Source organism: Marmota marmota, unplaced genomic scaffold (genome assembly GCF_001458135.2).
Source record: "Marmota marmota marmota unplaced genomic scaffold, marMar, whole genome shotgun sequence".
In the NCBI taxonomy this organism is placed as follows: Eukaryota; Metazoa; Chordata; class Mammalia; order Rodentia; family Sciuridae; genus Marmota; species Marmota marmota.
The window spans coordinates 8,315,669-8,329,812 of NW_026000142.1; the positions used below are offsets into that span (position 1 = coordinate 8,315,669).

Genomic DNA, 14,144 nt, shown 5'->3' on the forward strand with positions numbered 1-14,144 from the left:
ATTTGGAGATAAGCCTGAGTCTCAGACCCATTTTGGTCTCAAATTGGTTTGAGACCCAATTTCTTAAAGCTGTGTCATTTTGGAAAAATATCTAAGTTCATTACCTCATTTGTAAAACAAAATTATATCTACCATAAAAGATGGTTGGGAAGATTTAATGAAATTATATAAAAAGTGCTTAGCACAGGGCCTAGAACATAGTATATACTCAGTAGACAATAGTCATGGTCATTTTTATTATTATGGTTAGCTATTTTATATGGAAAGAAAAGAATCCAAAGGTACAGGTTGGCAAGAAAGAGGAATATCTCTTCAAATTAGATAGAATACGTGTCAATGCACATGGATGTGATTATAAATTAAAATACATGCTTTAAAAATCCTTACCAATACTTAGGTGTGCAGCTCAAGACAGCATTGTAAGGACTCTGAAGAACCTAGAAATATTATAAAACGGAACTAAAAAGGTATCCAACTGAAATTTCATATTTATATATAGACATATATGTATATATGTACATGTGTGTCTATATACATATATAAACATATGCAACAAAATGTTTCAGTGAAAATTCATTGTGATCTTTTCAAGTCATAAAAGAATTTTTTTATGTCCTGTGTGGAGTGTCATTAACATCTAACATTGTATGTAGATTCTTCAGTGTTTTGGGATAAGGAGGGTAAAAAAAAAAAAAAGGCCCACTGCAAGATTAAAATTGTTCTTAAGTATTATGTTTGATATTAAGTTAATGCAAATTTTGCTCATCAGTACATTGGTATATGTTTTAATATAAAAATACTTTTACTTTACATATATGGAGTAAACATTGCTGGCCTAAGAAGGTTTACCATGTTCCTCACTTATTCCTGGCACGCTGCAAAAAATCTTTAATTTGGATAATCAGTTTCTTAGATCTGCACCAAACAACGGTGACAAAAGTTTACTAAAATTATCTACCTCTTCTAGTTATTCATTCTAAATTTAGACTAAAAAATATTGTGAGGTCACCACACAAAACGGTCAATTAGATTTTTTCAATCAAATTACTTTTATAAATAGGTATTTAAAAAACAAAAATCCTTTCTATTTAACCCATAATTTTCAATTTTGAATCCACTTTGGTCAAATAATAGTTCCTAATAAACATAAATGTAGATTACCAACAAAATGTCGCTCAATGCAGTTTTTACTTAGATTTCATTATTTCACATTTTATTTCGATATATTACAATTAGTGAAGGTGGAAAGTATTTTTATAATGAGACACTTGTAGTTTCCCTAGCTTTTTCTTAATCTATTGGTTAATTAACACAAAGAGTTTTCTGACTTGATAACTTAGTTGTCATAGGCACAGCCAATTTCTGTGTTCATCTGTCAGAATTTTAATGAGTTCCATTTGTGATGAATCTCCACTCTAAACGTAATAATGGGGAAATGAATGAAAAACTCAATCTTACTGAGTCATGATAAAAATGGATTCAACCCAGAAAAAGCAATTTTATGATACATCAGCTATGTTTTCATCAAATAGGTGTGAGATAGGTTTCTCTTCCCTAATGTTGACATTTGCTACCCTTTAAACATCAAATGAGAGGTTTCTTTCCCTTGCTCAATGAGGATCTTCAAATAATATCCATTTAATTCAAGTTATTCCAATTTCTCCTTAGAATTTTAAATTCATTTACTAAAAAAAGTTTTTATTAAATGCCTACTATGGGCAAGGCACTCTTCTGGATAATTGTGTACAAAAATACCAAGATATGTAGGCTCCTAATTTAAAAAGATGACAGTCTAATAGTCCAATAGAGACATCAAAAGTACTGACACATCTAACTCCTTTGAACATTTTCTCTCAAGTATATCTATAATCACATTCTTTAAACCATATTCTTCTGGTACACACAATATTAACTACCATATAATATCTGGAAAGGTAATATTTTCTTCAAGACTAACCTCTAACTTTAAAAGAATACGTATTAAAAAAGCAGTACCCAAAACAACAAATATATGTAAGCCAAAATTATAAGTACAATATAGTTATATTCTAATGAAGATTTGACTGATAAATTTGTCTACTAATGCATTAAATATAAAAGTATTTGAATTAGAATGTAAGTTTTTAAAGCATAGAATTTATGAAAACGCTGATTATTTAAGTCTTCTAAAACAGTTCTTTTCCACAGAATTTGGAATTTATTAAGTACAGCAAGGTAGAATTCTATGGAAAGATAAATCTAATTTTCCTAAAAAGGAAAGGTTTAGACCAAAGCAAACTAAAACATTTCAATGAATTAATAACAGCACTGAAAAAATCATAGGGAGAAAAAGAATGTGGCTCTTAATGTATCATATAATGGTGTATACTTTAAAAAGATCTCTTCAGAAAATAGTACTTCTGTGATTTTAGCAAGGGATTATATAAGGAAACAAATTATGTCTCTTTTTAGCAGAAAGGTAAAGGTTTTCCCTAAAATAATTCCTTTTACTCCAAATAACTTCTTCATGACATATAAAATTGGCAAATTAGTCTTATTAATTATTGAACTATTTTTAATTTTCAGATCAAGTTAACCAATTTATTCTTTTTATGCTATTTATTTTTTACACTGTTAAACTAAATAATGTTTTAAAGTTGGCAGCTTCAATTTAAGATACCATTCCAAAGAGTCATTTATAGTTTTTGTTTGTTTAGGCAGGAAAATTCATTAAAGTAAGTTCCCTTACTTTTAAGGAACTAAAAAGTAAATAAGTTGGACTTTGTCACAAAGTCCTGAAGACGTTTTTCAGTTGTTCACAGAAAATATATAAAGTCAGCTTGATGGCTGTAAAATCTTTTGAATGTATTTTTAAGTCTTATTAATACTTTATAAAAAATGCAGAATATACTTTTGTATTTGGTTTTCTCAGGGCAAAGAGATATGGTTTAAAATAATTTGCTCAGTTGGCTAAGAAATTTAAAAGGAGATTTTACTTAACTGCTTTTTGATACTGTAAGCTAATAATTTTAAAATGGATTTTTCTACATTATATCTGAATAGAACAATAATGAAACACTATACTATTTCATTTCAATGATGTTAATATAAATAATTAACCAAATTATGGAAATATTCCAATCAACCTGCCATAAACATGAACTCTAAAACATGGGTATCTTTTATAACTTCCACTTTTAATATAATGAAATATTCATTAACTGTTAATTGCACATTAAATGAAAAATTATTTTTAACAAAATTTTATTTAAAGCATTAGGAAAATCAAATTCAAAACATAGAAATTATCAGACTATAACAATGCTGCATAGATAGTGCTATACAAATTCCCTGATGCTAATTGACTTCTTCCTAACTAAAACTTCAATTTTCAAGTCACCAATAGAAAATGGTACAGGCATTATTTCTTCTGCAAGACTGGAAAAATGCCTTCAAAGGTTTGAATCACACCATTTAAAGAACAAAGATTAGATTATCTCCCCATTTAATCTTACTCCCCTCCTGTTACTTCTCAAATGTGAAAATTTAGAATGTAAGGATAATTGGAAGGGAATAAGAAGTGAATAACTAGTAGGCACTGTGATCAGCGTCTGCTTTATTCAGACAAAACAGTGAATTATGTTTTAAAAATTACGATGACACCATTATATGTAACTAAAATTGCCAAGATAAAAACTTTTTTACATAATACAATACATGGATACAAGAAAAAAATGACCTTTTTCCTATCTTTGACCTTCAGTTGAGGGAGGTGGGAAATGTTATCACAAATGAGGACTTAAAAAATTATCATGGCACAGCATTAACTCCATAGAGATCAAAATCGTTTCTGAATACTTAAAATTTACTTAATCAGTTAATGATAAATTGCTAAAATTTCTTTCATATGAGTACTTTTTGAAAAGAAAGATACTTTATTTAGAAGAAAGTTGTAGCTTGAAACACTGTTCATTTAGAAAACATTAAGTTACCCTGAGAAAGACTTTTAAAATATCAACGTTTTCAGATACCCTCACCAATGCATGAAGGCTCTCATCTCTTATGGTTACCTACCTAAAGTCTATTTTGATCTAAAAAGCAATTCGAGTCTCTCCACTTTATTGGTAATAGATCACAACCAAGACATCTGAATGTGATCAAATATAAGCAAATTTTACATTTATTTTGGGCAGGCCTCTTTTTCTAAGAATTTATAGTTCTTCAAATGTTCACAGATTCAAATATACTGTTTACAAAAAACAATCTTCTGTTAGTCAATTGGTAGTTTTCTTAAAGTAGTAAACAAATTTGTTTGGTGTACATTCGCTAATGTTTGCCTAGAAAATAAGGCATTAGTAATTCTTCAATGACCATTGCAGAGCATAGACAACTGTTTTCTTTCTAGTCAGAGGCAAATGCAAACATTCCTGAAAGTGCAATGTTATTTTTAACATCTTTTCCAGAGTCAGCATTTATGACTCCCTACATACTTTTAGTATAAAATAATGCTTATTCCTGACACCTTACATATCCCATAATTACTTGAGAAAAGACAAAGTGAGAGCAGCTACAGAAGTAGCAAAATATTTTCCACAAATAAAAATACAGTATACAAAAATGGCAAGTTAGTGATAGTTGGTAATATGAACTCTCAATAATCCCATTCTTGAGTCCAAATTAAGATTTGACAAGTTTAAAGCCTTGTCCTGTGTCCAGCACAGTAGGAAGAAACCAACTCATTTTTAATCTTTTCAAGCATCTGAAACAAGTTTTGCAGATCCAAAAAAGGTTCAGACCACATAACCAATTTGCCAAATGCACTAATGGATATGTAATACGAGGAAAATGTAGCATCCAGTGCTTGGCCACATCGCTTCCTGTTGGCAAGTGCAAAGTGTAGTCACTCCACCGCTTCGACACACCATACACTGCTTTCACTGTGCGTCCCTTTTCAGTCCAGCAGATGTTATTGTTGGAGTTGCAGTTATATTCTACCCAGTCCTTTGTAAAATCACCAAGCTGTGGTGGGTCAGCTTCTTCAATATCTACTGTCTTTGCCATCTCTGCTCCTTGAACAGCAATATACTGGTCATTAATCTTTCTCACTTCTTTCACCCAAGGGGTTGAATTCTCACAGTCTAATATGATAATAAGCCGGGAACAGAAGGAACCATTCTTTTCTCTCCACCATTCTAAAAGTGTGTCAAGGCGTAGTATATCTCCACCTGTGGACAAGAAAAAATTCAACAGACCAATACTTTCTGAAGCCTCTCATTAAGAATATTCTCCTAAGTATATTTTAAGTTCTTAGAATTAAACATGTAAGAAAAAAATATGAAAATATTTGAAAGATAATTATTCCAAAGTATTTTTGAAAATGTATTTATTTTTGCCAGTGGGTTTTGTTTATTGTTCAATTTTGCAAACAACTCCCCTCAGACCAAACATTCGAGTAGTTATAGGTTGGAGATAATTTGGGAGGTGGTTCTGCATGTGTCAGTTCTAGACTTGAGTGGGTTTGAAAGATCATCTGACCCAGGACAACAGCTTATTATCTATTTTGTTTTACAGTATTATTGCCAGATTCTCAACCAGTTTGTTTGATAGTGTCAAGCAAAGCCAGGCTACATCATGGTGAAATTAGTATCTGTATCTTAGAGCTATTTCAACTTCCTGAAATAGTGCATAATACCTACTAGCAAGTGTTTTTTTTTTATTATTATCTGTTCTTTTTAGTTATACATGGCAGTAGAATCTATTTTGATATATGTATACAAATATGGAATGTATCTTATTCTAATTAGGATCCCAGTTTTGTGGATGTACACAATGTTGAGATTCACTGTGGTATATTCCTATATGTACCTAGGAAAGTAATGTCAGCTTCATTCCACTGTCTTTCCTATTCCTATCCTTGCTCCCTTTCTTTCATTTCCCTTTGTTTAATCCACTGAACTTCTATTCTTCCCCTCCTCACCCACCTTTTTGTGGGTTAGCATCCACATATCAGAGAATATCTGACCTTGGGTTTTTGGGGACTGGCTTATTTCACTTAGCATGATAGTCTCTAAATCCATCCATTTATGGGTAAATGTCATGAAATTATTCTTCTTTATGGATGAGTAATATTCTATTGTGTATATACTATAATTTCTTTATCCACTCACCTGTTGTTGGGCATCAAGATTGGTTCCATAGCTTAGCTATTGTGAAGTGTGTTGTTATAAACATTGATGTGTTGTCAGAAGACATTTTTAAAGCAGATTTTTCAACTTTAGGTTAAAAAAATCATCCTTATTACTTCCATAAAAAAATAAGTGTGCTATGATAATTTAAGAAACTTGTTTTATATATATGTATGTTCCTCAATCTGCAATGGGTTTATCCTGACAAACTCAGCCAAAGTGAAAATATTAACAATCAAAAATTCATTTAATACAACTCACCTACCAAATATCAAAACTTAGCAACAAAGGACACTGTAAAGTGTTAGTTGTTTACTGTTGTGATTATGTGGCTATCTAAGAACTGCAGCTGGAAAGTACCTAAAGGTTATGGTACCACATATTGCAAACCTGGGAAAAGACCAAAATTCAAATTGGAAGTATGTATTTTACTGAATACATATGGCTTTTGCACCATTATAAAATTGAAAAATTGTTAAGTCACACTATTAATTGAGAAACTATAGTTAAATTCAGTAAAAATAAAAATTATATAGAAAACTTAATATTCTACACTGGGGTAGCAAACTGTAGCTTGTCAATTGTTTTTGTATGATTTTATATTTTTGCTTTGGTGAAAGAATATTTTTTGACATGAAATTATAGAGGAAATTTAAATTTCATGTAATTATTTCCATAAATAACATTTTATTGGAATATAACACTTATTCATTTACAGTCTGGTTATGGCTGCTTTCAATCTACAATGACAGAGCTGAGAATTGGCAGTACTGCAGAAAGTATGGGGCCAAAATATCTGGCCCTAAAGAGAAAGTGTCCTAACCCCTGTTCTATGCCACTAATAAATAAAATGTTTCCTTATCTTCATAAATATGTACTATTAAATTAAAACAAACATAAAAACACCTTTCCTGTACTAAGGGTTTAAGAATGCATTTGCATTTATATCAGTTCCAAGACCAACAAAAGATTAAAAATTATATACCCAGAAAGATCTTTTAAAAATGCAATTCTAACCTATAAACTTGTCTTACAGATTCCAGGTTTTATATCTGGATCATTATAGATTTTTGCATTGATTTTTATATTTAAGAATGCTGCATTAACAGAGTATTTATTTTGATGACTTAATCTTTTACCACTCTCTTCAGGCAAATTTTTATCATTCTCCAAGGCCACCCTCACCTCACCTGGTCCTGGCCCTGTCTCAATTACTTTGATACAGTCCTTCCAATTCTAGGAATCTATCCCCAGGAAAGAACAGAAGTGGGGACAAAAAAATTACATATAAAGATCATCTCACTAACTTTTCACTAAAGTAGAGTAAAATTTGAAATGAAGAATAGAAATAAATAATGAAATAATCTTAGAGAATTTTAAAATTAAATATTCATAAAAACTGTATGATGGGAAATGTTTATATTAGAGCAGGCACAGAAGGGTATCTGCAAAAATTGTAGTGCATATTACTGGGTATTTGGATTTATGCTGGTTTTTAGAATACTTTTATACATTTTCCAATATTTTTAGAGTGAGCATATGTTACTCTTACAATTAGAAAGAATTTTAATAAGCAACAATTTATTAGCAAAACATCCAATAACCTAATATACATTTCTACCATGAGCAATAATTCCTTTGCATAACTATCAAAAATGACACCACTAGAGAAAAAAAGAATCTTTTATATTTTCAGTTCTATTAACATAATCTCTGAAGCTAGGTTATATCACATTCTTTATGTGCAATTAATATTCTTTTATTCATCAGCCTGCTATATCACAGACTCTGAAAATGAAAAATATGTTTAATGAATTGCTCTAACAATCATGCATACAGGAACTATTTCAACACATAGTCTCTACATATGACTAATGTGCTGCACTTCACCAATACCTCCAAAAGATACTATTTTTAAAAAAAATGGCCAAATGTTGACTTTTCATTATCTATGGTTCTGTAAAATGTCTCTAGAGATCAGAGGATGACATAGATTACAAGGGTTATTATACAAATTCTACCTATCATAAAACATCATTGCTTATATGGCATTCACAACACTATCAACATTCTTTAGCACATTCTACTCTAATTCTCTTATATAAAAGCTCTTTATACATTAACAAGAAAACTTAAAGCAGCATGAAACCTTTTAAATTATTTCTCTTTTGTTTAGTTTTGCTCTGCTTTCTTGTATAAATAGGTTCTATGCTGCATTTGGCTTATGGCCCAGATGCAAAGTATTTAACATTTATCTCGGATAACAACCATCTGATGCATTTCAAGTAATTGAGATTGCTTTTTAAAGGTTTTATCTGTGATATACTACATTATAGATTATCTACATTTTTTCTTTTTATTTCTCTATTACAATTACTATAATTATTTTTTGCCCTACAGCAAAGAAGAAAAAAAAAACAGGTTATATATTATGAAACTCCATAAATGCAAGAAGGCTACATATTCTCAGAAGTACTCCAAGTAAAAGTATAGGATGAAAGGTAAAAACAGTCTGCCTTTCCCACAGTAATAGTTAATTCTGGACTTACTCTCATGATTTTCCTATTTCAAAGGTTGCTAGAAAGATAACAATCAATAAATCATCCAAGCTTAAGTTCTTTGTCACTTGGTTTAGAATAAATTAAAGCATTTGCCCCAGAGCAGCAATGTATAATTTTATTTTCAGACAGAATCAGCCTTGGAAGGCTAATGTCTAAGGCACATACTGACTGAAAAGAGGGCTTTTAGTCCTGGCTCAATCAGAATACCTGAAAGTGAGCTGGGGGCCTTAGGCTAGGTGTGACAGATGCAGTTGGTTAACTGTGGGATAAGTGAGGACCATGTCAAGCTATGCTTTCTCTATTTTCTTTTCTTTTTATTTATTATGATAAGCACTCAACGTTACACAGGAACAATCTTGACTAGTAGAATAATTCGGTAATGGTCAATTTATTGATAGAATGCATCAAAAAATATGAAGATACTATTCCAGAATGTGACTGCAAGATATTTACCTAAAATTATAACTATTTTAAGAGTTAAGTCTTAATAAATTATTCCTAGAAACTCATCATGAATGAAAATTTAAGAATACTAATTTATATACTGCTTATCTGGGTGTCTCTTACTTTTTGTAGTAAAAGAGAAAGCTGAGTAAATATTAGTAAACTGAATGCCTAGAATTTATTCCTAAGTCACCTTTAAAAAATACTTGACCCAGCATGGTGCTTCAAGCCTGTAATCCCAGCTACCTGGGAGGCTAAGGCATGATCACCAGTCCAAAGCCAGTCTCAACAATTTAGCAAGATCTGTCTCACAATAAAGAAAAAAAGGACTGGGGATATAGCTCAGCAGTAAAGTGGCCCTGTGTTTAATACCCAGTACCAAAAACAAATGCTTGAAATAAATTTTAAAATTTTAAAAAGAAAAATGCAAACTTTAAAAAAATGCTTAAATTAGGTAAGAAATCCTCATATAAACACACACAAAGCTATTTTTAAAATTACTTTTTTTCTGATATTTTAAAATAATTAGGAATATATGTATACACCAAAATCATGCCTTTTTATTTTTTCTTTTGATCTGGGAAGAGTTTATTATAAGGCCTGTAGTAAATTGTCAATAATCAGTCCCAACTTTTAGGTCTGAAATTTTACTTCTGTAAAGATTTTTTAATTGATTAAACTTTCTTTCTTTAAGAATGATATACTTTATCTGAAACTGAAGTAGCCATAAAGGTTAAAAAAGTTATTTTCTACATTGTAATTAAAAAGTTACAGGATAAATAAATGAGTTTATAAGCCATGTTCAGTAGTTTTAGTGTTAAATACCTTCTTGCATATTCTACATTTCTGAAAATGAGTGATCCATGCTAACAAAAGTATGTACTTAACCTCAACATGCCATTTCTTTATCATCACAGTGTTTGTCTTTGGCAGCAACACAGAACAGTGGGGGAAAACACATGTCAGGGGTCAGGCAGACCTGTGCTTGAATCATGTTTCCTTCACTTGGTTGTATGACTATAAATTACACAGTGACTTTCAGCTTCTGTTTTATTATTTGAAAAATGAAAATATAGAGGTGATATGGCATCTACCTCAAGGGATTTCATAGAGATTAAATCTGTTTGCAAAGTACTAAACACCGTGGCTTATACTTAAAAATGTCTCTACTGTCAGTTTGCCATTAATCCTAGATAGCTATTGAGTTGTTCAATATTTAATTGCAAAAAAGAAAAATTTTGAAAAAATTTCTTTATGATAAAACCCCAGTTACCAACCTGGCATGAAATCAGTGGGATAATGCTGACTTAAAATCATTTCTACTATAATGTTGAGGTTCTTTTTTTTTACCTTCTGGAGTTTTTATATTGGTAGGTCTTCCTCTGTCTTTTCTATACTACTTATTTTTCTTTGACATAAAAATGTACCCCCTTATATTTTATGACTATTTTATTTTTATTATGTATTCTGGTTTTAAAACATCTTTTATGGAAAAAAGGGCAAGATACAATTATGAACTATTTCTAATCTAAAATAGGAAAAATCCCTTCCCTTTTCATGTTTCTTGATTCATTCAATGATTTCATCGACCTATCAATTATTTAAGGGTCCCCTACTATGTTCCAGGTGCCGTTCTAGGTTCTAAGCATTTAATATTTCATAGAACAAAGCTCTTGACTTATAGGGTCTCTATCATAGTTGAGAAGACTAACAAAATTCAAAATAACAAAATTTTATCCTTATAATGGAACTCAATGATCATTCAATACTACCCTCTCATTTTACAGATGAAATAATTGAAACTAACAGGAGCACCCTGCTAAAATAATAGAAAAGACAGTAGAATAAATATAACATAATTTTTCTATGTATGCATAAGTGAATCCCACCATCATGCCGACCCACAAAAATGGGGTCCTAATTAGAATAAGATATATCCCCATGCTTGTATAATTTTATCAAAATGGATTCTGTCATGTATAACTAAGAAGAACTAATAAAGTTTAAGAATAAAATAAAATTATACAGTTGGGACAATTAGGACAGGTCTCCTGAACTGGCACTACTCTTACCATTTTATAATGCCTGTTTAAAATTTTGGAAAACTTTCTAATATAAGTAAAACTATACATTTGAAGATCTACTTAATTCTAGATGTAGAACATTTTAAGACTTAGAACTATTAGAGAACCTTATTAGCTGCTGAAAAATGTTACTATATTTTATAATTCTGAAATACTATTAGGGGAGACTGATCATATATCTCAAATCAAGCAGATTTTTTTTCTTCCAATTACTAGAATACATAATTCTCAAACCCTTACTGTTATAGATTACTTAAAATTTCATTAAATCCATATGCTAGAGAAAAGATAATCATATGTATTCTTGGTAAGCTGTGATACGGAAAACAGAAAATTTAATATCTCTGTGTAAAGAACAGATTTTGATAAATATATGTGTTTTTCACAATGGCAAAATTGCCAAAGGAGAATTTACCTGCTAGAGCCCATTCTCCGGACCCATGGGTGTGCCCACTATAATACAAAACATAAGTATCATGTCTAGGTCCATCCACAGTCCGAAGTTCAAGGAAAGCTTTCAGTTTGGAATGTAGAGCATCAAAAGACAGTCCACTTGTGGAATAGTCACATCCATAAGTTTCAATCATATGATATGCAAAAAATCTTTGGATAGCGTTGAGCATACCAGTAGACCTCAAATTTAATTCTTGTACATGTTCTGGTGGAAGCAATGTGGGCTGACCATCAGGACTGAAGGAGAAAAAAATAATTTTGGTGTTTAACAAGTATTATTCTATATTACATTCTCACCTGTCATTTATCATTGATTATCTAACAATCATAATAGTTCCTGCTAAATGGCAGGATTTTAAAATTAAAGTTTTCTAAAGCTCTATAGTGCTACTAGGCCTAGAATCAAAATGTGGTTTTAAATAACTATACTTTTTATCAATAAAATAACCAAACAAAAAACTGGGAGTATATCTCCAAATGTACATATTCCTATTTCTTATTTTCTTACCAAATAACAAATAATGTACAAGATTTTTTAAAAGCAAGATTATATTAAATGTTTCAAGAACACCTGCGTGGGAACTATAAGGGAAAAAAACTTTATTTTTAAGAAAAAATTTTAACATATCAAATGTACAAGCAATATTTTAATTATATATTTAATTTCTGTATTGGAAAATATAAGATCTTTAAAAAGTTGCTTTCAAATTTTACAAATTTAAGGTACAAAAATGATAAAAGAAATGATCTATTAATAAATAGTTTTTATTAAAATAGTTATTAAAACTTAGGTCCATTGCCTTATACTCCTGAGCACTAATTGAAGACAGATCTAATCCTGGGACAAATGACAAATTAAGTATATTTTATTATATTGTTTCACACACATTTTCTTAAACAAGATATTCTCATTAGGGAAGAATCCTTCCCTAGAAAATGTACTTACTCATATTTTCTGATTTCTAGCTAAAATATAAGTTAATCATATTTATCAATATTTAAGTTGAACCCATGAAGATTATATTATCACTTGGAATATAATTTCTAAAAGTAAGGAATAAAAAAATGCAACAGTTATTATATTTTGAAAATACTATAGCTTTATAAAATGAGCTATATCTTCTATTCATATTTATATTAAACATTAAGAAATTGTTATGGCTCAAGTAGTTCCAATCACAGTACCTGCAAAAGTTGGTAGGAATCACAATAGCATATCCAACTGATGTTCCTCCTAAACAGTTACCCAATTCATGGAAGAGCCCATGAGCCATGGACTCCAATGGCAAGACGACTAGTAGCATGCTCAAGAAGATTCCATTTGTTGGCTAAAAGAAATTCAAAGCATACATGTATAGTATATTTATGTGTTTATTTATAACTGTGCATATTAATTCACATTTTTACCTGTATTTCCAAGAAGGATAAAAAGAACAATAAATTATCTAAAACAATTATAAGTGAGAAAAAATATACACGGATAATCTAATTAGTGCAATGAAGCTTAAATTTATCTCTAAACTTCCTGGAAGCTGTGGCAAAACATAGCACATTTTATTTTTTTTTTTAAATCTGTGAAATAACATTTTCAATCCAACCCAAAATGGAACAAAAATCTAACTCCTCTTTGATATGAAAGAAAAAAAGTCCAAAACATATTTCCTTGTTAAACCCACATGCCTTATGTCATTTTTCAAATAAGGTATTCATTAATTTATCAGAAAGGATACTTTATGAAGGACTCATCATTTTGCTGTGAAAAAAAGTCCAGAAAATTTTTAAAGAAATTTAAGACCATAAGAATTATAAAAATGCTACCAAAACAGGCAGGTGGACCAATGGTACAGAATAGAGGACACAGAAACCAATCCACAAAATTACAACTATCTTATATTCGATAAAGGAGCTAAAAACATGCAATGGAAGAAGGATAGCATCTTCAACAAATGGTGCTGGGAAAACTGGAAATCCATATGCAACAAAATGAAACTGAATCCCTTTCTCTCACCATGCACAAAAGTTAACTCAAAATGGATCAAGGAGCTTGATATCAAATCAGAGACTCTGCATCTGATAGAAGAAAAAGTTGGCTCTGATCTACATATTGTGGGGTCGGGCTCCAAATTCCTTAATAGGACACCCATAGCACAAGAGTTAATAACAAGAATCAACAAATGGGACTTACTCAAACTAAAAAGTTTTTTCTCAGCAAGAGAAACAATAAGAGAGGTAAATAGAGAGCCTATATCCTGGGAACAAATCTTTACTCCTCACACTTCAGATAGAGCCCTAATATCCAGAGTATACAAAGAACTCAAAAAATTAATAAGAAAACAAATAACCCAATCAACAAATGTGCCAAGGACCTGAACAGACACTTCTCAGAGGAGGATATACAATCAATCAACAAGTACCATATGCAACAAAATGAAACTGTA

At 30.5% G+C, this 14,144-nt stretch overlaps 1 protein-coding gene across 1 annotated transcript in view; it reads right to left on the minus strand.

The window, feature by feature from the left end:
* Positions 1 to 3,226: 3,226 nt before the first annotated feature.
* Positions 3,227 to 14,144, minus strand: part of Tmem168 (transmembrane protein 168) — a 21,971-nt gene continuing 11,053 nt past the window's right edge. Inside the window, exons 2-4 of the mRNA XM_015488262.2 lie at positions 12,892 to 13,034; positions 11,669 to 11,943; positions 3,227 to 5,204 (exon numbers count right to left, since the gene is read on the minus strand). Of these exons, the coding sequence (XP_015343748.1) occupies positions 4,657 to 5,204; positions 11,669 to 11,943; positions 12,892 to 13,034 (966 nt within the window). The 3' untranslated portion in view covers positions 3,227 to 4,656. The remainder of the gene's footprint in view (positions 5,205 to 11,668; positions 11,944 to 12,891; positions 13,035 to 14,144) is intronic.